At 37.5% G+C, this 25013-nt stretch overlaps 1 protein-coding gene across 1 annotated transcript in view; it reads right to left on the reverse strand.

The window, feature by feature from the left end:
- Positions 1-25013, reverse strand: part of pou6f2 (POU class 6 homeobox 2) — an 83793-nt gene that overhangs the window by 8249 nt on the left and 50531 nt on the right. Inside the window, exons 5-8 of the mRNA XM_079447616.1 lie at positions 13275-13412; positions 6367-6576; positions 3746-3899; positions 1455-1623 (exon numbers count right to left, since the gene is read on the reverse strand). Of these exons, the coding sequence (XP_079303742.1) occupies positions 1455-1623; positions 3746-3899; positions 6367-6576; positions 13275-13412 (671 nt within the window). The remainder of the gene's footprint in view (positions 1-1454; positions 1624-3745; positions 3900-6366; positions 6577-13274; positions 13413-25013) is intronic.

The following is a 25013-nucleotide window of genomic DNA, read 5'->3' on the forward strand; positions in this document are numbered from 1 at the left end:
CCAATGTCATACAAATCTTTCTGAAGAGATGAAAGAATGCATATAGAGAACATCACATCGCCTGTTTATTTGAAAAACGAATGGCTTTTAATGTATGCTATAAATATCTAAATAATGCACGCGGTTCAATATTTCATGCGTGATTTTGAAGACTTTCGATACAGGTTTGAAGCTCCGCAAGATATTTTTCCCTTTTCATCCGCTGAGCAATTTCAGGTTTTATTGGGTTGTTGCTTGGTGATAAGATGAATTTTTCGAAATCATGTGACGGTGATGTGTTAGATAAACACAAATGTCTGATCAGGAGAATTAAAATTCTTTGTTTTAATTTTTACGATACTTTAAGTGATAGTTCACCCGAAAATGAAAATTCTGTTATCATTTGCTCACCCTCATGTCATTGCATACCTGTTTCAATTACTTTGTTCTGATGAACACAGAGAAAGATAGTTGGAAGAATGTCCGCAATTTTCAATGGTAGTCAAAGGTGCCCCAGAATCTGTTGTGTTCCTAAATTCTTCAAAATATCTCACTTCGTGTTCAACAGAACAACAAAATATACAATTTTTATTTTCTACTATGGTAGTGGATGATGTCACAGAACTGAAAATCGCTAACATTCTTACAAATATCTTTCTTTGTGTTTAACAAAACAAATAAATGTATACAGGTCTGAAACATTTTTGGGTGAACTATCCCTTTAAAATGCATGAATGCATTATATCATATTTTCGAAACTTTAAATGCATTAACATGAATGTCTCAGTCAAAGTAAAACCTCACAAGCCCTGTAAATTAAATACAATCTGACCACATTTTCTTCCTTTTCAGCTGAATATTGTGTCGCAGTTTAAATACGTAACTGCTGAGAAACAGAATTTGTGCCCTGATGATGATGTTAAATATTTAATTTGCTAATGCTGCTACATAATGTCCCAGTTTATGACAGAATCCATGTTGTTGTTGCACTGCAGAACACAACGTTTTTAAAAAGTCTAGCCCTGTCAAGCATCCTTCAGCTAAATGTCATGTGAAAACATGGCCCTTAGAAATTATTAAGTGCTTTAAGTGCTTCTTGTAATACCACAACTGATGTATTTTACATAAGTAACTGAATCTTCTCATAGAGAGAGGCCAGAGATGAGTGGAGATGGGCATAAAGTGGAAAAATATGATGTATCTTACCGACATTATAAATATTCTCTTTATCACCTTATAGTCTATTACAGTATATTGTGAAACTGTTATATACATGGAAGAAATTGTATGGAAACCGTGTGGCACTTAAGTGCAAAGTAGACTATTTTGCTTGCCGGGTAACGTTGGAAAAGGTTAGGTCATAAGGTTAGCCTAAATAATGTGTTAAGCAGACACCTACCAAATGTTCACCTTCTATGTCTATATATATTAATATAGATATTGACACATATGTTGTAGGTGTTAGACCTCCATACCTGCAAATGGCAGACTGGCTGTAGGCGGGGCCTTCAGTTGCACTAAGGGCTTGTCCCACCTGTGTCTGAGTCAGACCCAGGGACAGCCGGCGGATTTTAAACGCTTTGGCAAATTCTCGGATCTCCTCCAGGTTTACACCGTCCACTTCGCTGGGGGCATTCTGTGGATCTGTACAACACAAAAGAAGAAAGCTGCTACTCTCCATTCACATGATTTTATCACCTTAAAAACAGATCAGGGTTAATCTCTACCTTTGTAGATTTGTTTCTTAAGTATTTTTTAAGTTTAATAGTTCTATAAACTATGCTGCCATGATATAATATGGCAGCAAAATCAGTGAGAAATTGAACACCGATCAGAATATGAGCATTGAAGCAATTTGAAAATATTTTCTATTCATCTATTATTCCTCTATTATTCTCTAACATCCTTCTGACATTATTATGCTTTAACCATGTCTGGTAAAAGGTGTGAAAGAGATTATTAAATCACCAATGAACTGAAACCTAAAAAAACCTACTCAACCAGATTCTTCTGATGAATGTACAGTCACAGTGAAGAGATTCCAGACAAATTGCATATCTATTTTATTCTGTATTCCTTCTTTGCTTGGTAACTTGCGTAAATAGACAAAGATGCAGAGGTTCAATTTTAATGTAATTTAAACTCCATTTAGCAGCTGAATTCACTTGAAGGGGATCCACAGTACAGTCTAAACTACACTCTGGTCTTTCTTATTCTGCAGTGCATTTACGTTAATAAAATGTGATTGGGGGTTATACATCACTGCCAGGTGGCTTTGCATCTTGCTTAGGCATGAAAAGTTTAGCTGGATGAATAATGCATGGAAGTCATTATGAATGAATTATTAAAATAATCCATCAGCTCTGTTTAAGGTGAAAATGTATTGAAGCAGCACCCTGTCATTGCCCATATGCAAACCAGATCTTGACTTTTTTACAGGGAATTTGTGTTTTAAGCACATAAGAATGATGTGTGTGTATTTGTTAACTACATTAGTTAACATGAATGCTACGGTAATTTCAACTTTTACAAATACATATTTAATATTCAATGTTCCATGTGTTAGGATTAGTTAAACTAACATAAACAAACAATGAACAACTTCATAAGTATCACTAACGCATATGCTGTAAAAATATTGGTCTTTAATGTGCATGTGCATGTGCATTCTATGCATGTAGAAGTTACTAGGTTTATTTAGTGATATTAAAAAATGTTTGATTTAGAATCACAATGTGTTTTTTTTAGGTTACCTGACAAACGTTTTACTGGGTAGAACCTTTTACTGAGAAGAATTACGAATTCAACCAAAAAGAACAGCTATGGACGTGTTCTACACACGTTCTTACCATCCAAACACTGTGAGTCAACACTGTTATTCTAACTTTATAAAACTAAAATATATTAATACACACCCGATTTAAGAAGTGCACGGTGCATATAGTCCTTGAAAGTATGCGGCATATCCCCACTGAACTGAGCGATTATTCTTTTGTGGCTGTTGAGGTCAGTACGTTTTTTTCATCCATTCAAAACATGTTCTGTAGAATTAGCGTTAGCCAAGGACATCACGACAAACACAATCTGGCACGGAGAGCTGTGCCAGAGCGGTAGACTGATGGAACGAATAGAGAATGCTAAGGGTATTATGTATGTTTTGAAAGTAACAAAACCGAAAAAGAAAAAGAAAGAAAGAAATAGTTCATTGGTTGTGTCCACATTGTTGATCAATGGTAACTTCCTGTTTATTGAATCTAAACTCCATTGCAGGTGCTGGTGAAATGGTTTTAAGACAATTGGGTGTGACAAATGAGAATTTATCTAAGTAAAACAGTTTTTAAAAGGGCCGGCGTGCCTCTGACAGGCAGGAGGGAGTGATTTATGTGCTGGTTCTGGAGGGCCATTAAGTCTATAGTTTGGTCAGCTATATGACAGAATCAAATAAAACCCTTTTAAAGCCAGAATGAAAAGCGCCATATTGATGATTCTTGAGCAGAAAAAAACTCTTATTAATGAAAAGGCCATCTTTGGGTCCAGCCTTTTGGAAATTTGCGGGTCTATATGAAAACTTAAAATGACAGCCAACTTTATTATTGACACCACTGCTGTATCCTCAGTTTATGTGCGTTAAAGACAAATCTGTGATTTAAGTTCTTCGTTTTTTAAGGAATGTTTTAGTAAAATAGTTCGAGAAAATGCTAGGCTTTCGCTGTACGGACATTTTCTATCAAGATATCTGCTGTGAAATACTGTGAATGACACTCACTGCTGACAAGCTGGCCGACGCTGAGAGCCGAGGAGGAAGATGATGATGTTGAGGAGGAGGATGATGCCTGGCGAAGTGGACTCTGACTGTGTGGCATGCGGAGCAGATTTGGGTGGGACACAGGAGCCTGTGGGGTCTGAGAGGACTGTGGCAGCTGCAGAAAGACACTTTTTTATATATACATACTGTACACAAGTGCATGTGTATATCTGAGTATTTGCATTTTAGTGACTATAAAGGCGATACAGAACAATTTTGAAAAAGCTAAATGTACTGTAGCATTGGGCAAACAAATTATTTCATTTCACATCAAATGGATACATTCTTTAGAAACCCATTACATTTTGTATAACAAAGATATATAGATGGTTTCATCAGATGCACGGGCCTGCCCCAAAGTTAACTTCCAGTCTGTGATGGTTTATTGGTCTGGCTAGTGGCTATAATATAACTATTACAATTTTATTTAATTTATATTCATATTTTATTGTATAATAATTGTATTAAACAAACAATTTCTTGAATTTTATTGAATGTTCATTTGATTAAACAAACAAATAATGGGCTGTGTCGCGTCTGCTAAATGACTAAATGTAAATATTCTACTGGTAACCCAAAATAATACTGACTAGACATACGTTTAACTTGCACTCTATTCTTTGTGGATGTGTACCAGAAGATACGTTTGGGCCACAAAAGCGTTCATGTGCGCACGTTTGTTTGTTGTTGCTTAGAAAAACTAAAATGAAAAAGATCAAAAAGATAAGCACAACATTTCAGCTTCTGACTGTGATTATTCAAGATGGGTTCTTTGCTTGCGTTGTTTCACACAATTTCCCATTGAGCACGTCTGTCTGGTACTTTCAAATGCAAGAAAGATACGACAGATAGACAGCGCTCGGTTTTTCGACGCAGAAACTTTAACATGAAAGCAAAAACGCACCCGTTTACCCAGCCCAGAAATCTAAATCATGGGGCTACAATTTGAGCCATTATTTGGGCAATGTGGCATGAGTGTGGCACCATTCATTTTCATGTTTTATGCACCATTGAGTGACAAAATCTGAGACATCTGCAGTGTTAAAGAATGAAGCCTACTCATCTGTCTCAAAGTGGGTTGGCTTCTCTCTGCTGTTGTCTTGCACTATTAATTCTTTCTCTGTGTTTGTGCGAGTGTGTTCTTCCTTTGGATGATGAGAGGTGTCAGTAGTTTTACACACACTGTCAGAACTGTCGGCGGTTCTGTGAGAATTGCCGAGGTTTGGTGGATCTCTCTGCCGTTACGGCATTTGACAGCCTTAAATTATCGCCGTGTGCAATTGTTCAGGAGTCAATTTGAGCCGCAGACAAATCCATAAACATTATTACAAATGCATTACCGCGTTTACGCCTGTGATCAAAGGTGCAAAGTAAATATGACAGATAACTGCTCTTAAAGAAATTAAGTTGACCTATAGATGCTTTTATAGCTGGCAGTTGTAGATAATGGAGTGGGATGTGAGACATACGCATGTGTGCATGATCTGTGCGATTTTGTACTATTGTTAGTTTCACAGATTAAACTGTATTTTTGCCTTTATTTGATATGATTTGATCATTTATATACGCTCATAGTTAAGTTAAATATCATTTTATATGACTTCTATATGATGTTGCAACTTTAAATGCCAAACATCAGCACTGAAGATGTCAAACATGATTATCTTAAAAACACTTGCATCAAGATATTTACTAATTTATTAAAAACAAGGTACACTTTTAATAATAAAGATGCTTAAAAGGTTCCTCATAGCAATGCCATAGAAGAACCATTTTTGGTTCCACAAAGGACCATTAGTCAAAAATCTCTTTCTTACCTTTTCTCACCACAAATAACCCTTTTTGAAACAAAAAGGTTCTTTATGAAACCATTTAGACAAAACATTTTGTTCTATGGCATCGCAGAAACCTTTTGAAGCACCTTTATTTTTAAGAGTGTATTACATGTTTAAAATACATTATAACAAGATTTTTGACTTAAGCCTCATGAAAAAAATGAAAACAGTTCATTTTAAACAGAAATTTAAGCTTTAACTTCTAAAGTAATCTTTTACCCTGCTTAACTGTCATGTGAAAGGTAAAAATTGAAACTTAATGTAAATATTGTTGTGTGTGTTTAGGATGAGAATATCAATTTAATTCAACGTGAATATTCTGTCAATGATATTTGGTTCATGGGATTATTTTTGTAAACATACCAACTTCACAGCATGTTTTATCACTGTACGTATTGTATTTGAAGCAAAATTACAACACTGTATTTTCCAGCTGTTCAAAGCATCTTGAAGATGTTTGAAAAAACACTTCTTGTGGATTTAGGCTTTCTGATCCATTTGAAGGCCCGTTCTTGACTTTAAGATTGAATGAAATCACATCAGACATTGCTGTGAACCTGCGTTGCAATAGTTTATTGTTTTGTGCTATACTTTAATGTAGTGAAACACAGAATTGTTGCAGTTTAAGATTATTAGGAAGTATACTACATATAGAATATAGTATATATGTAAATAACCGCCACAAAGTCTAATATAAAACGTAATTCACATCAATACAGTCCAAATCATTATTTCACATTGACTGACCTGTTGTCCAGGTTTAATGGGTGACAATGTGATTCCCTGGGTGTTGATTACTGGCAGGATCTGGTTGCCAATCACAGTGGCTATAATCTGGCCCTGCGCATTGGTCAGCAGCTGCGGCGTGATTGGCTGAACCTGCAGCGAGGGAGTGCCACCCCCTGATTGGCTGGAAGGTCCCACGGAGTTTGGCATCAGAGGGATGGTCCCAATGATCTAAAAAGAGGAGACAAGGAAATACAATTTAGGTTGAGTTATTCTCATAGTATTCAAAAAATGTTCTCTACTGTCTGTGAATAATTTCACAGCTAAATCTATACATCAGAACAATAACATTACAAAGAAACGTAAACAAAAATAAGTTGTCTACAACTGCATTTCGCTACTGTCCCAAATCTTCATATTTCATTATTTTATTTTTTTCCAAAACGTATTAGTCAACCTTGATGCTTGTCAACATGCTATTTAATCCTTTTAAAAGTACACAACAGCAACGATTCGCAGCATCGTGTAAATCCGAAATGTGTTTTTTAAATATATTTTTAGGAACAAAAGTTCCTAGTTATTGGACCTGTGAGTTTTTCTAAGGCGTGATATCAGTAGTGCGACTGTTGTTTTAGGCAGATGAAGTTTCCATCTAATTTCCCTCTCAGAACATAAACACGAGGAAACGTGTGGTCAAACTCAGCATGTCTGTACCGCACGAACACAACAAACTAAAGGAGTTACCTCTTAGGACCTCATCAGTGTTAGAGTATCAAAGCCATTGGATTACCAAATAGAGGGCTACTTAGTACAGGGAGGACAAGATAGACTGTATAACCTTTTTATTTTAAGCTTGAAAGACACACACAGATACATTAACACTTGCACTGACCCACAAAACCAGAGACATACACATACACACAGTGTGCTCTCTCTCCTCCTTTTTAAAGGTCAGACACAGAGTACCTTCATGTGTACTGGTGCACACCACTGACTGTATTATCTATCATAAGACCAGAGGAAAAATGTGTGTGTAAAATGCAGAGAAGGGCTGGGGTTATTAAAGTAGGCTCTTAACCACTCGTCCATCAGCTAACACACACACACACAAACAGTCAGTCAGGTGGGAAGGTCCATAAGGGACATCCTTTTCCCAGAATCCATTGTACTGGCCTCCTGCAAACCCCAATCTGTTCTCCAGTTGTCACAGTTCAAAGGCTGTAACCCTGCTTTACGTCTCAAGGCCATGGCTTCAATGAGCCATGTATGCACAACAACAACCCAATACCTTCATACACACAAAAACAACCGTTTGACAGACTTGAAGGGATAATAGTCCCAAAAATAACATTTCTTCACCCTCGTCCAAAACCTGTCCATAAATATTTCCTCCGTGGAAAACAAAAAAAGGTATTTTGAGAAATGTCGCTGTGGTTTGTGTCCACACAAAATGTTGTTTGCTTATCAACATTCTTCAAAATATCTTATTTTGTGTTCTGCAGAAGAAAAATTCATGTAGGTTTGGGATTACATTTAGGTGAATAAATAATGAAACATGTTCATTTTGAGTGAATTATAGTGCTTTAATTATAGTGCCTTTTATTCAGCGCACCACACAGACTGCATTAATACAGGAAATACACAATGTGCTCGACTGTTAAAATACAGGTTTGTTTAATAAAATGCGATTTGTAGTATTGTTCTTCCTCATGACCACAATTAAGTCTCATTATAGAGATAAAGACATGAGTAAGAAATAAATAAATCATAATTTTATCATTTGCTCGTCCTCAAGTGTTTCCAAACCTGTGTAAACTTCATAGTTCTGTTGAACACAAGGAAAGATAATGAAAAGAATGTATGTAACCAAACAGTCCTTGGGCACTATTGACTACCACAGTAGGGAAAAAACTATAGTAGTCAATGGTGCCCAAAACTGTTTAGCTTCATACATTCTTCAAAATATCTTCTTTTGTATCCAACACAACAAATTATTTTATACAGTTTTGGAACAACTTATGGGTGAGTAAATAATGACAGAATTTTCGTTTTTGGGTGAACTGTCCCTATAAATCACACCCACCCCCAAAAAAGACAAATTCATGTAAAAACAACGACAAACAATCGCATGTCTTAACCTTTTTTATCTCTTATGTCTACAAATGTGTCATCGTGCACACACACACACTTGATATGCCACCTTGCCTGAAAAGCACAATTGATCTATCGTGTATAATTTAGCCGTGCCTTCCGGCGGACCCCCAGCTGGGCTAACAAGCGCCGCATCTGTATAATCTCTGACTGGCTCTGTTCTCCCCTCTCGTCGTTCTCCGCTCTCTGACATAATGGCGATGGAGCGGCGGATAAAGGAGCCCTGACTACGTGTAATTCATCCTCGGCACGGCTCATTTGGTTGCGTTGCTTCGCATTAAGCGACAGATAATTTATCTCTCTCTCCCTTCCTCTGTCGCTCTTTATCGCTCCCTCTCAATCCTCTGCGGCCCTCTCTGCTGCCACTTAGCATATTTTATTGTGCTGTGTGGCGCTCGTGTCCCCCGACGTGGCATTTGCATGCCGGCTTGTCGGAGAGCTTGTTCCGCTCAATTATTCACTCTCATTGGACTAAGTGGCTGCTTTAACACAAGCAATAATACAGCACAAGAGCTGACAGCTACATACTGTCCCCGGCCGCTCCGAATAGCACCGCCTCACTGTGGCACAGCGGAGCGGTTCTTCACTTCTGAAACTGCATTATACGCATATTAGAAGAGCATTCTGTGACACGGTGACATGCAAAGTTGGCAAAAATAACTGAGTTAACTTAGAAGGACAAATAAGGTTTAATATGGTTTGCATCAATAGCCGACACAAATGTATGCAAATCAAAATTGTGGTAGATTGTAACGAAAACATTTTGTATAGAAGAACATGCACCGATAAATCATGTATATTTGAATACAAAACACAAGTTTGTGTTGATAAGGTCCAATCTGATGTCATGATGACTTAAACGCTACTATCAGTATATAAGAATACAATCAGATACACATACGAATCTCTTAGTTGAGATTGAAGGACTGACCTTACTGTGGAATATCAGACAGTGTCTACACCTGAAATTGCATTAACTGAATATTCAAATTGCATCTGGTAAGATATAAAGGTTGCAACAGGAAGCTGTTGAAAAATGACTCGGATAGACAAATCAGGTTTAACCCCAAGTCCATCATTGGATGACATGCAGAGTTAAAATGTTACGCATAAATCCTTGTAATAACAAATAAAAACCCGTCTGATTTGGTCAAAGCGTATCAAACATATGTGAACCCGATCATGTTGGATGTAAACAATATTCCCAACACTATCAACCAAACCTGCGTTACGCTTTTAAATCTGATCATGAATTTTGTACACATGAGGAACACCTGCCCGAAACAGCAGGAGATAAAAGGATTACCATGAAATAAATTTCTAAAGGTCAATATATTGCGTAAAACATCTGTCTGTAACCGTTGTCTTATGTTTTTATGCAGAATTTGACTTTCGTTTGCTCCTCTATAGTGTGTGTTTGTGGTGAAACATATCTTTTCTATGCGTTTACTCTTTTTATCTCCCATCATGCTTTCTCTCCCTCTCTCTCTCCCTCTCTCTCTCTCTGTTTCTCCTTCTTTGAGCAGAACTCATTAGGATTATACTGCCAGTGATTCCCAGGGATTGTCATCTCTTCCTCCAGCCAGGCCAATCTTCAGCGTTAGCCATGGCTGCCAGGCAATATCCCTGGCCATTTTCTGCCCTACTGCCCTCTGTATGGAGGGGAATAGGATGGGGACACATATTGAGAGAGAATTCCAAAGTTCTAACATCCATCGTTGTGATAGAAACACAGATCAGAGACGGTCAAAGAGAGAAAGCGTCTTTTGATACAGTCCTGTTTTAAGTACAGTAGGCGTCACATTCATCTTCCTTTTTTGCTTAAATCCAGTGATACTGGCTTTCATTCACAGTATGTAGTAAAAAGATGCCATTAAACATGCATATATAAATAGAAGTACCCTGTCTTTATGATGTTTTTAGATAAATGTGGAGATTTACTATGAAATTATATGTATAATAACACATTTTAATGTTGGGTTGATTCATTGCGATTAAATAAAGAAATGTATGATTATTTATCGATTGAGAGCACTAAAGCATTTATTACCTAGTCATGTAATAAACTGTTTTATGTACATAGTATCCAAAACATGATACATTCACTGTAAAAAATGTAAATTAATATGCAACCTAAGAAACATCCTAACTGTTTTTCTGCTAAAAATATAGCTTAATAGACTGAAACATAAGGACACAGCCACAAAACTCATTTAAAATAAGAGTTGAATCAGCGGAAATAGATTCATAACTTGCATGTTACAGTGACTTATGTACAGCATTGTGAGTTCTTAGGTACAGCAAAAAAGTTTGTTTTCAGCTATTTCATATCACGTTCATGATATAAAAGAATACTAACAATAAGGTAAAATATTACAGTGAATTAGTATTATCATGTGGCAATATACACTGACATTCCAAAGTTCAAGACCTGCCCACTATAGTCTATTTTGTGTTCTTAAAACTTTGTTTACTGTATGGCTAATTGTGTGAAAACACATAGGGTTTAGTTTGAGTGAGACCCTATAAGAAACTTATATATAATATAGTTTTAGTTTTCTTTATTCACAACAACCTGTCATTCTAATCATCCCATTATTGTTTTACTGAGTTTTTAAGTTATTCTACAATCTAGAAAAATATTAACAAGGTATAAATAAGTGATCCTAAACATTTAAAAGTACTGCATGTATGTGTGTATGTACAGTATATAGGCTATATACTTATATAATTACAAGTTTAAAGATTGATCGTGTTGAGAGTGACCCTCTAATACACAGTAGTGAGACTTCTTCTGGTATTTATTTTTTATAAGATTTTCTGTATTTTTTTAGATTTGGTTTCACTGTGATAAAGACAAAAAATACCTTCAGGGGAAAGGTTTGCTGAGGGTTAAAAGAACGTACAATTTGACCCCTGCTATCAGTCATTTGTCCCAGTAGAGACTGGTCAGGTCATTCTGGTGAAACCCTGTGATCTTCCCACTCACTGGAGCCTATAAGCAAAAAGTGTTTCTTTTCCATCGTAAAGACAAATGACTGGAGGAGACAGTGGACGACAGGGGACAGTTTTAGTTTTAGTGAGACCCTGTCAAGTCCTAAAAAAACTGGATAAACCCTGTATTTTCTCACGATTACCCATCACGTAAAGTAAAAGACACATGTTATGTTTTACTGTAAAAAATATATAATTTGTTTATCAATATGCGGGCAAAACCTTTCAAGCCATTGGACAAAACAAGCCACAGATTTAAGTAGCAAATTGATCTCTTAGCATTGTTTTGAACATCACATTCTTGCCCAACACAATTTATGAGACTGTGTATGCGTTAGCTGAGGAAAAAACTGCTACTTTTAGCCTGAGCTCAAAGCAAAAGACACATTTGTGTTATTTTAGTAATCTACTATCAGGCCTACATTAATGCCTGTGAGCAAAATCAACAACCAGAGGTCTTCTTTTCTCTCATCTAATGCATTGCCTCATCTCCTTGTTTCCCATTTCCATCCCCTGCTTCAATCCAAGGCATCATCTGCTGCTCCTCTGGCCACGTCCGGGGCCTGCATTAGTATCATCTTAATGTTAAAAACAAAACAGACTCAAAAGGGTGGTGGGAGTTTTAGCGGGTTCGAACTGAATAATGCGCGTTGGTAATAAGGTCGGGAGCGGAGCCTGCAGCCTTGGGCTTTGACCGTCTCAGTGACCTGATTATGTCAGCCAGTGTCAGCCGCCACGACACTACAAACGCACAACGCATCCCATCAACGGCATCACCGCGCCGATACGTCCAGTCACGCCCCGCAGGCACCTTCAGTATAGACGAGGACATACCAGTTTGTTAGGTAACGTCAACCATACACGAGCGCATGCACGCTTAGAAAACTGATGTGAGTGACAGTGTATCATACACTTAAAAGCACAATATTCAGAATGTAAAAGTTATTTCATGTGCACTGAATCTTGCATGAGTTATGACAATTCTAATTTTGTACTAAAATGATTTTTCAAGTTTTCTATACATTTTATGAGTTAGTCTGACACAACAAACTTAAGAATTACATGTCAACGTATTTGTAAACATTTCTCTGTCTGTTAAGTTGTTCTTACGTACATTTTTATTTAGTGTCAAAATATTGATATTGTACGTTTCTATGTATCCAATTTACGAAAAATACTCAAGTACAAAAATCACAGAAGTTTCTGCCCAAAGAAAAAACATCACTGCATATGAGGCAAAATATTCACAATATTCTCGATGATGGGATATATAAACAGGCCCACAGCATGCACTTTCTCAAACAACACTTTCCATCATATTAGAGAACAGTAAGTGTCACTAGAAGGGGGGATGAGACAAGGGTTAAGGTAAATAATGCCGCTTGTAGTGTAAAAGGGCACATTGGCTATACAATCTTTCCTTTAATATGGGAGCGGTGTGCACCTGCGATAAGATGATTCATTAGATAGGGCTCCGCTCTGACAAGCCTCATCGTTCAAGCCTCCGGGCCACTGATGGAACAATTCTGCAACTGGCCCAGTAAATATGACAAGGTCAGCCTTTTACCCCATCCCTGTTGTCCAATCAAAACGCAACAACCCTCTCAGACTCGCAATAACAAGGCTAAAGATGAGCGGGCGGATGTCATCAATTAAGACTTGTACTAGAACTAAATCCAAACATGTAAATGTTGAGTATTAAAATGTGATTAATGTATTAAGTGTGTTTTTCAGCTTGTTGTTGTGTTTTAAATAAATAAGGTGAGTCTGTGTACTGTACGTACCTGTCCTTGTGCATTGGTGACCAATTGCCCTGTGACACCCTGCAGGCTGGAGAGGGCATTACCAAACACCTGTGACCCGGCGATTGAGCCCATGGCTGCTGCTGCGGCAACCGCTGCCTGACTGGCCAGAGGGTTAAGCTGAGAAAGAGCACACAGAGATACAAAAAAATGAATTACGTATACAATAAGACTTTATTAATACATTGAAAAAATACATCTGAGCATAAAAATGTACACCCTAAAAAACCTGAAAAGACATAAATGCACCAGTAAAATCTGTTCATGTTGTTAATAATGATATAGTAAATAAAAGTATGTCTGTCTACGGTGTGCCCTTCAGTAATATGTCTGTAATCTTTAGAAAATAAATATGTTTAATAATAAATAAATAAATAATGGTAAGATGGTTTCAACAAGAAAGTGGTTTCACGAGTGGAGCAAGTTGATATATTTTAACGGAATATTAGAAAAACTAATTTACACGAATAAATTGTCCGTAGTAATACAAGTACAAAGGGTTTATTTTAATAGCTAATCTAAACATCCTTAATATTAATTGAATTTACATGAGATAAATGTATTGCCTAATACTACTACTACTATTAATAAAGTATTTTTATACTCTTTTTTTCCTTTTTTTCTTTAAGCATAAACGCATACAGGTCGAGAGTTAAAACTGCAACAAGTTTCTGTTAAATTCCCTGTGAACCAGAAGTTGCGATTGTCTTTACTTACGTATTCTGACGTATTTCAGAGTAATGCAGAATTCTGAAGGAGTAAAAATAGGGGGCGTGGCGTGTTGTTTCACTGCGATTTGATTGGATGTATAAAAGCAGTCATTATATTTTGAAATGGAACTGGGAGCCGACTGAAAGTTGAAGGGGGGAGTTAACGGATGCTCCGCCCAAGCCGTCTAAATATAAAAATGAATGACCCACATTGGCAAGCTATTTACAATAAACGCTGCAATAGTACAGAAATACTTAACTACATACAAGCAAATGCTAATCTAAACATCCTTATTATATTAAGAACACTTGAGAAGTAAAATTATGTAAGATTATATTTTATTACCTTTTTTATTTTATCAAATATTTTTTCTTACGTATAAATATATAAGTTTAAGCGATTTATCACTTGCTTTCAAAGTCTCAAGCGGTACATAAGGTTGAGAGTTAAGATGGCAAGTCTCTGTTAACTCTCTGCGGTCGATTTCTATTCTCTTGGAGTGCTTTGCCAGTGTTGAAAACACACACACATGCACACAGGTGAATAAATCAAGCTAACTTCCTAATAAGCGAGGAGAATGCAGTGCTTATTTGATGCAGGGCTGCAAAATTAGGTTCTTTAAGTAGATCAAGAGCTCACGCAGGACTGCACACAGACTCCCCAATTACTCATCACAATGAGGCTGTAATGGAAACAGCGCTGTGAGCAGACAGAGGAGAACAGGCATGGTGACAGCAGACAGGGGAAGTCAAAGAAAACACACAATCCTAATGGCAGTCAGCGGCAGCGAGTTATTTCTCAAACCAAATTGCTATTCTTTTTGATGAGTTCTGACTTTCCCTCAGCTATGAGTCACGGCGTATAATCCCGAAACCACTGAGATGTGGACAGAAAGAGAGTTTGCAGGTGTGCAATGACGAAATGTGACGGCATTGTGATTTAAAGGTCCAGTGTATGAAATTTAGCAGCATCTAGCTGTGAGGTTGCAAATTGCAACCATGGCTCACTCCACCCCTCCCTTTCCAAGCACTACGGTGGCTAACACCGAACTAAGGCGTCATCATGTTTTCGCTTTTTTGCCGAAGGTGATGACGTATTTAAGAAACGCGCTATGCAAAGCAGTTTGTCTGTTTAGGGCTACTGTAGAAACAACATGGCGATTACTATGTAAGGTCTTTATACACCTCTGACGATATAGCTATTTATATTATATTGCATTTCCGTCAATAGATCCTCCAAAAAATTACACATCGCACCTTTAAGGAAATAGTTTTTTCAAAAATACAAATACAACTTCTTTCGTCATTTACGCACCCTCATGTGTGTTCTTTTTACAGTAGAACACCGAGAAATGTACAAGTTGTAATTACACGAATGAGCACAAAACAATGGAAGGGACTAGAAGTTTTTGGCTTCATAAGAGACACTTTGTGTTCTGCAGTCATACAGGTTTTATAACAATGAGGATGAGTACATGATAAGACCCATTTTACATTTTCAGGTGGACTACTTAAACCGAAAGTATACAACAGCATCCAACAAATTTCAGGAAACCCTCGCCTCCCATTTCCTGTGTCTCCCCCTCTGTGATCCCCCCACCCGGCTCTCAGCGGGGGCCTTTCAGCTTTGTTAAAGTGGGAGCATTCAGCTGCCATTCATCTTTCATCTTATCACACCATCATATATTACCAGGCTCTCTGAAATCAAATGATGAGAAAATACCACCGAGCGATCAATACTTTTTCATTGACAGTAAAGGTTAAGCACATTAAGAATGACATCGCATTTGTCTTATGAAATCATATTTCATGTTGGTGGCCCAAAATTGGCTGAGATTGATACCGCGTCCCCTGGACTGAAAGTCATCCATTTTTTTAGCACTAATCACAGAAATCGCCTCTTTGTTGCCGTCGTTTTCTTTGTCCTTCTGCAAAAGTCAAGTGCCAGTTGATAATATCAGCGACCTGGAACGTTAAGGGCAACGATTTTAGCTCGTCTATGCCTCAAACACGTGGCAATTGTGAGTGATAAAAGCTCTCAGAGACTTGAGGACATTTCGGCTTCTACCATTTGTCAAGAGATTTTTCACATGATTGATCTGTACGCCACGACAGCGATGAGATGCTTCTTAAAAACAACCACAGGATATTTCATAATGCTTTCGCGGGGGCCTTCTGTTGTTGTTGCATTAGTTAAATTTCAGAGAGTTTATGATTTTTCTGCAGCGTAAACCCAGCGACAGCCATGAGTGCTTATTCTGTTAAACATAAAAGGAGAATGGGTTTGTGATTGCAGGAAAGGTGCCTGTGTGGAGAGCATTTTATCTCGAGCTAACATCTTCAGATAATAAAAACATGTATTTCTGAGAGGGCGTGAGATACAGAGAGAGAGCACGAGAGAGAGATGGACAGGGATGGCAATATCAACCAAGGATTGAATTCATAGATAATCCTTTCAGCCTATCAGAGAACAAAATCTCTCTCTCTCTCTTTCTCTCTCCTAGTCTCTCTTTAAGAAAACAGGTAAAATGTGTTATCCTGGAATGATAAGATGGTCAGTGAATTATCTGAACTGATACATACAGACTCTCATCTAGTGATCCAGTCACAACTGAAGGTGGTTTTGTTGATTTACCAGTTGAACTTGTGAAGTGAGTTGCAGAAGAATCTCAAAGATGTAACAGTTTCTTATAACCAAAGCTGTTTGACTGATTATATGATATTCACATTTAATGTTTCATCAATCAAAGGTGAGTAAATAATTCATTCATTTTAATTTTGGGGTGATTCGTCTTCATTTTTAACTTGAAAAGACATATGATATAACAAAACTTCAATCAATCAGGAATCAAGAATCAAAGCCACAGTTTTCTTTGTAGAAACACATGTATGCATGTAAAGTTGGTGCAATACATTATTTGCACATTATTTTTTAAGATCTCCAAATTTTTTTTAATTATATTTTATAATTTTATATTTAACATACAGTACTGTGCCACCCCTTTGTTGTTTTATATTGTTGTTTTAATGACCATCCATATATTATTCGATCTCTTTATCAAGATACAAACAGAACATACAAGATATAAATATATGTACACACGTACACACATACAATTTTTTTAACAAAATGGCTTTGTCAGGCAAAAGACACTATTTAATGTGACCGCCCTTGTTTTTAAGCAACTCTTGTACTCTTAAGTCTATACATCAGAATAAAAAATTTGGCAGCACTAAATACATGCCACTTAAGTCTATGTAAGCAGTTTTTCTGCTTTTTATACTGCATACACTTTAAAAACAGTTGTTTTAAAAACCACACAATCTTTCCTTAAAGGTCCACTGTATGAAATTTAACGGCATCTAGCAAAATGACTCAATGTACAAAAGACTGACAAAATAATCATATATGGTCATCATACCATTGCTTAAACAACATTGCTGAAATTCCTGCACAGTACAGTTATACAGTATTAAGAAGTCTTAAACCCGATAGCCTCAGATATTGTTTATCGGTTCATTCGTGTAAATTTGGGAGGAGATCAAAAATATTTAAGCCCGTTATAAAATGCTCGGCAGCGCAGCGGGGCAGATTAGGACTCTGTAACTTGGGGGCAGCAGGAAGGAGAATGTGAGGATTGTGGGGGATTGCTGTTTGTCATCTAAACAGGTGATTTTCCGGCAGGCTGCCTTTACTTGGAGTCGTGTGGGGAGGCAGGAAATGGCGTTACGGCTCCACTATTTGTTTTGATTGCATGTGTGTGTAGATCTAAACAGCTGGCATCCTTTTTTCCGGGAAACAGCAGGTAAACAACTGGGTAAATGTTGCAAAATGGTTGTGTGTCCTTACTTTTGCTATTTTCTTCCGTAGGAGGTTGAAGTCGAAGAGGGTAATTGAGAGAATTTTGTCTATGTGTCAAATCTCGAAGAGGTAAATATGTTTAAAAAGTAAACTAACTGAGCTTAAATGAAATATCTCCAAAATGGTAAAGATGTCTGGAGGATTTTTTTGTGCTTTGAGGTTGTTATTTTCTGAATCATGAAAATAAAAAAGCAATGTCGTTTTTTACAATCATTGCTGTCTTTGAGAAACATCTAAGATGTCGAAAGAGAGAAGGAAAGAAAGAAAGAAAAGATGGAGGGTGTAAAAATCGTCACACACGCTTTGCACCCCATGGCAAAGTGGGTGAGTAAATTTTAAACTCTATTAAGTTCTGCGAGGCCTGCAATGGCCGTTTGACCGGCGGGGTCAGATGGAGCAACAACCCATGTAATCTCCAGAACAAGAGAAAAACAGCTTGCCGTTACCATGGCGAGGGACTTTCGGACATCAAAGTAATGCACTCAAAGAGTTCATTTTCTGCCTGTTCTGTTCAGACTGCAAACGCAGACGCTTTCAGAGCTAATACAATAGAAAGACACAAAGGAAAGACTCCTGCTTACACTACCGGGGAACAAGCTAAAACTCATACACCATCTTTAAATATTTTTTTTAGTGGTGTTGTCAATCCATAAAAAGAAAATCACGATTAATCGCACGTAACATTAATGTTTTAAAATATACGTTTACATTCTACTTCACATTTAATCTTCAAATAATGTAGAAACAACAGATGTCTTTAAAAGCATCATTTTATGAATGAAAGCCAACATTCTGAAATTAGTACTGCAACTGATGTCAATATTAAATTGATAATGTTTGTATTTAGTTTAACAATACTTAAATCCTTTCAACATTATAATTGAGAGCTTTCATGTCTAACAGGTAGGAGTTGTACAGAAATTGAATAGTAGTTCTCAAACACTTTACAGTCTTTTTATGTTAAATTGTAAATTAAATACAGAAGAATTCTCATTAAAGCAACAAAAGACCGGAGTCACGGCAGCCAGTTTAAGAAGGCGGTCCCCTTTAAGAGCTGCTGCTTTACGCAGATCTGACTCTTTGCATTCATTTAAGATTTTTTTTAACAAGCTGAAGTCTGTGCTTACGAAAATGCTAGACAAAACAGACTTTCTGGCATTATCTTGTGTGGTTTTATTCAATCAAGCATTAAGAGAACTTAATTCTGGTGTGCTGACTGACAGATTCTGACAGAGATTCACTGACGCAGCCTTTAGCCGGTGACTCTATAAAGCAGACTGGACCTCGCGTTGCGTTTTGGCGCGTCCCACCGCTAGAAGCTGTCTATCTAAGCAACTTCAAATCACACTTTAGGTGTTTAAAAGCCTGTACACAAATAAGAGTGCGATTATATAATGTAATGCATCAAATGATGACTTGCCGATGTGGCTTCACAGAAAGATTAATTTCTTTATTTTCTTTATTCATTTCTTGCCCCTTACTGCAGTGAGACGCTTACCATGTTTCCCTTTGAAAATGAACTGGACAATCGCGACTGTCGCGTACCGTGAATTCAAAATCAATCTGAAAAAAATGAACCCCATGCGTTAACGTTGACAGCTCTAGCTCAAAGCATTTATTAGCAGAAAGTCAAAAGTTTACTATGATCTTACGACTGGACCATTATGCAGCAATCCCAATTTAGTGTTTTTGTAAATATAGTCAAGCCACCTAAAACCAAGCAATATTTAGCCTACTTAAGGAAAGCTGAGTTGTCTAAGATTATAAGACTTCATGGTATATATCATTTTAAACATCTGCGGAAGAAATTTCTTAATTATTTTTAGTTTTTTTTAATTGTAACATGTATTTACAATGATGTGATAACCAGAAATTTGATTAGTTTTCATGTATCTTGTCAGTCTTTATGTCACTACCGAGGTTTCGACTGGACTGGCCACAATACATCTAGAAAAGCTGAATACATTTGGAATGTTATCTTTTCATTTTTTTTGCGGTTATACATTATAAACAGTACAGTATGTTTCTGAGGAAGAAACCAATTTATTTCAGTGCTCGGGTTGACTTAAATGTTAGGAAAGACAATGGCTCTGCCACAGACCGATTTTAAACATCTAAAACACAGGGAAGAAAACATCTTTGCATCATAGCAATTCCTCTGTCAATCACACCTCCATTTCACCCTTTCTTCTTTCCTCCCTCGCCCCCTCTATTTCTCGTTTTTTCCCATTATGGAGAGTGGACATAATCAGAAGTGACACATCTGAGCATGCTCACGGCCTCCCCAGCGTCACACCCAGACCTTATGCTACCTCCGTCAAAAAAGCTCTCTCTTTCTCCCATGTTCCCCAGTCTGGAGCCTCCCCTTTGCCCGGGTACATCAAAACACCATTAGACCGTCCCAAACACCTCCGCTCCCCTGTCGGACCCACTGAGCCCATCACCTGGACTCTTCTCACACCACTGACGCTGCTTACGCAGCCCCATTTCACCTTCCCATTGAAAAATAAATACATATTTGAGAGAATAAGAGAAATATACAGACTCATGGGAAGAATAGGTGCGAGTGTAAAAGATTGAATAGGAAAAGAGACAAGCGACATCGTAAAGCTGCAGAAGCTATGCTAAGTTGGTTCAGCCCTCCCATGATGCATTGCCCTCCAAACCGTGGCCACCTCTTCTGGCACACGCGTGAGCCGTTTAAAATGCTGCACTTCATCAGATAAAAAGCACAACTGTTGGGAAGAGAGGGGGCAAGAGGGGTCTCGTATAATGGGCCAAATGCAAATGACACAGGATAGAAAGAGGAAATAAATGACAAATGTACCTATAAAGGTCTGATGGACTGCATGGAGCTGACCGTCAATCATGTGACTCATTAACTCCAATCATAATTAACTGCTTTCCGTGTCATTATATAAAAAATCTTTTTTCTCTAATACCATAATCGTGGTCCTTAAAATCTATACAGGAATTTTAACACATCAGTCATCTTTGCTCTATTTTTGGTGCAATGAGGCGGTGCATAGAGTAGCCTGCGGGACGGTTTCAATAAATATACATTTTTTTACTTATAAATTCCATGTTTGATCATTTTTCCTGTTGATATATTACCATAAAAGTTTTGGACACATTCCTACGTGATTGATTTAACATGTTTGCTGCAAAACTAAATTTTCAAGGAAAAATCCTGACCGCAGTGTTATAGATATAGTTTTCTCCGTACAAAGTTTGTGATAAAATGATACATGATTTCAGGCCATACTCTCCTGGTAGATCTGTGGATGTTGGAAAACGAATAGTTTAACAGAGCATCGGTTTTATGAAAAGTTTATATTGCATTTTCAATGGCCACCAGAGACCTAGTATCCATCAAATTTTAATCTCCACTGTAATTTCCTGTAATAAAAAAACTGAGAAAAATAATAAAAATGCAAACTGATCAATGGCTATTTGTCTTTAAATGACTGAGCGCAAAATACAGCTTGTCCTAATCTAAAAGGAGACACGGCACAGTGTGACTCAATTGAAGGAAACTTTAACTCTTTTAATACATCATGTCAAATTTTCCTCCCCGGCATTTGAACAGAATGCCATCTCTTTTCACCTGCTGTTGTCTGACATACAAATCCAACATTTGAATGACTTTAATATTGCCTTAATCAATGGCTGGTGATCTTTTGATGGCCTCTATCCAATAAAGCCTGGCGTCGGCTGTGTGCGAATTTCATAACTAGAATAATGGTAAATGATTACTCCTCTGCGTGGCGTCTCGCAGTGAGCCGGGCTAATGAAGAGAAATGGTCGGCTTTGGAGCCGGGGCTGCCAGCTGCCATTTGAGAACTCAGAGCGGAGAGATTAATGATGAGCGAGCAGGCCTCTGTGGCTATGATGCGGTCAGAGGTCCGATCAATAACACACACACACAAATCCACAAGTTTATGTACAGCCGCGTACGCTCTCGAGAACACATGCAAATTCTCAGAAACAAAATTTAACACATGCACAGAGTGTCTATAAGCGGAGTGATGAATGGACGACAGGATGCGGTTTTGAACAGACCTTGTCTGTGTTTTCCGGGCAGTTTAAAGGGGTCAGAAAGATCTTAACAAGTGCAATAGACATCTATTTTTTACAATTATGTTGTTATCTTTCTATAATGTGCTATTATATTTACTGTAAAGAAACCAGAAAAACAAATTTGTACCAGAAATTAAATGAGAAAGATGTGGCCAGGAAACTTTGAGGAACATCCAAAATCTCCCAAACCGAATGGCAATATGAACAGGCCCATCTATATTTCAAATCAGCATTAATTTTGCTTCTTCCATCTCAAATTCAGATAAAATATTTGCACATTGCATGCACATTGAAGAGTAATATAGATGCACTGCTATATTGGCCAATAATCGGTACCGACCAATTTTTTACAATATTGATAGTTCATAACCAGCCGATGATCAGGGCGATGTATCCTGTCAATCAAAATAGGACAGGAAAAGTGATCTTTATTTAGAAAACGTTAAGAAACATCACCAGTTTGATGTTCAATGTTGACAGCCGATATATGAAATAATACCATGAAGAAAGTTATGAAATATTAATTTAATCTTTATAATCGGTATTGGTGCCAGCAGGGATCACTCTGAACAATCGGCTATCGTATCGGTGAAGACATTTTGTTTTGGTACATCTTTAGTAATATAAACAACCGACTCATTTAACTGACAAATCTTTTATCAAAACTCACATCCGGATGTCCAATTTCAAGTCTTTTAAACATTCATTCTTTACTACTGTAGGTGTCTTACTGCAGGCTCCAGTGCCCTTCCTCGATCTCTTCCTGAAAATAATCCCTCATTTTCGGTAAATAAAAAGTTGCTTTGCTTTCAGCGCCCAGATTTTCCTCACTGACTGCATCACATGCTTTATAATTATTCATACCATCCGTCGTGCTGCTGTTGATGGGCAATAGTCTTATTTTCTGCTTCAGTCACCAGTGCACATTTGTATTTTCATATAGTGAAGTTTGTTATGTAAGGCAATTTTCTGCCTACTTAAGAAGGGCTGGCTATTGGTCTGCATTAATGCGAGAGAGAGAGAGAGAGAGAGAGAGAGAGAGGGAGAAAGACAGTGGGAGAGAAAGAGGAATAAAGATATGACAAAAAAAGAGATGACTACAGGACAGGGCTTAGATACTTTTTTGGCAAAATGACTAGGAGAAGTCATTTTGTAATAGAACTTCCTGCTAGCAGGAAGTGATCGGTCAAATGTTTATTGATACGAATATTCAACAATTTAATTTGATCCAATTTTCTGTATGTTTATTGAATCTTGAAATAATGTCTTTGGCATAAGATAAACTGTTGAGCAGTTGCCGGAAATGATGTACTGTACAGACCGCTGTGCAAGATGTAAACACTGGTCCAGAAGCACTTTCGGTTAAAACTTTTTCACATTTTCCACATAAAATAGTCTTCATTGAAAGATTTTCTCTCAACATTTTGTTTTGGTTATAAATGTTGTTGGTTGTATTTTGGTCAAATGTTTGTGCAGTTTAAAGTCACCATGAAACGGAAGTTGCGATTGAATTCTTTTTTTGTATTGTGACGTATGTCCGAGTGCAACGGCTTCTGAAATTGTAGGGCGGGGATTTATTTAACACTTCTCGTTTTGATTGGTTTGTTGTAAATTGGGCGTTGCAAACAAAATGGTGGGAGATTTGAATGCCAGGCCTTTTGTTGCTAACGTCATGTTTTTATTGAGAGGGAAAATGAGCTTGAATTGTAATTGTGTGAACGGATAAATAATTTATCATAATCACGGCGACACTACAGTATGTAAAACATGGTGACTTTAAAAAAACAGAAACAGGAAGTTATTTTGGTGCAGCGTTGTTTGTTTTCTAAAGTGGTCTATATCAACATACTGTAGCAACGGCCAATTGAAATTGCTACTTTTGAGAACATTTTGTGTAACATTTCAATGATAAATTCAATTTTTGTTATATTTTTCTGTATATAAATAATATATAAAACAACCCGAATAATGCTTTTTAGACATCAAATCAGTGAAAACGAAGCCCTTGCTTTTCAATAAGAGTCAAATAAATAATGATAAGGGAGAAATTCAAGGGCGGGCTGTTGAAAAGTGGATCACTTTATGGACTGGAGATGGTACGTTCTTATGGAGCCCCTGGAAGAGACAAAAACAGCACCGTGTGCGTGTCTGAGCATATATGTGTTGGAAGGGTGCCTGACCTTGGCAGGGATGGGGTTTCAGAAGCGCGCTGTAATGATGGCTGATTGCTGGGGAATGATGGAGAATGGACAGAGAGAGAGAAAAAGGATCAGCTAGGGAAGGAGGGAGTAGAGGAGGCCGTCATAATTGCAGCACTCCTGGGCCTGAGTCTCCTGTGGCACATCAGTACATCAGGAGGGGTGTATCTCAGAGTGATGGGCCGAGAGAGAAGCGGAAGGAAAGTGGGGGTGAAAAATGGGGTGACTTGAGGTGCAGCTGACTGGAGGCCTTTAGCAAAAGTAAAAAGACAACAAGGGTGAACAAGTCATGGAGGGGGGTAGAGGTCAAATGGGTTTTGATGTGAGGGAAAGATAATGGCAAATGTTATAGCTCAGAAGTTGAGGACTTATTTCGCTTTTAGGTTGTTAGCAAGATGCTAGTTATGTTCGCTTCCACAGGTGTTGCGGAGGTTGCGCAGAGAGCAGAGCTCTCAGTACTCTGATGTCATACATTCGCAGATCGGTCTGCAGCATTTCAAGAATTCGGACATACCTAATGCAAAGTCAGAAGACACATATGCAGTATTTTGTGAGTATCATTACCATAGGAACGTGCACTTTTCATATTGTTATATGCGAGACATAATTAAGTTTAATGTAATGGAGGCCTAATCTAAACCTGTATGTTGTTTATAAGTAATGGAAATCATTTTTTGGAGCCCCAGATGTATGCGCTGTTTCTTTTGTTTCACTGATTTTGTCTGCGGATATGTTATCCTATCAAAGGAAAAGAACAATTGAACCACACTGGGACCATAAGAGAGACTGTAGTCTGTGGACATAAATCAAGTTATTAGTATTGAAGTCATTATATATATATATATATATATATATATATATATATATATAT

The sequence above is a fragment of the Barbatula barbatula genome (assembly GCF_947034865.1).
Source record: "Barbatula barbatula genome assembly, chromosome: 23".
Classification (NCBI taxonomy): Eukaryota; Metazoa; Chordata; class Actinopteri; order Cypriniformes; family Nemacheilidae; genus Barbatula; species Barbatula barbatula.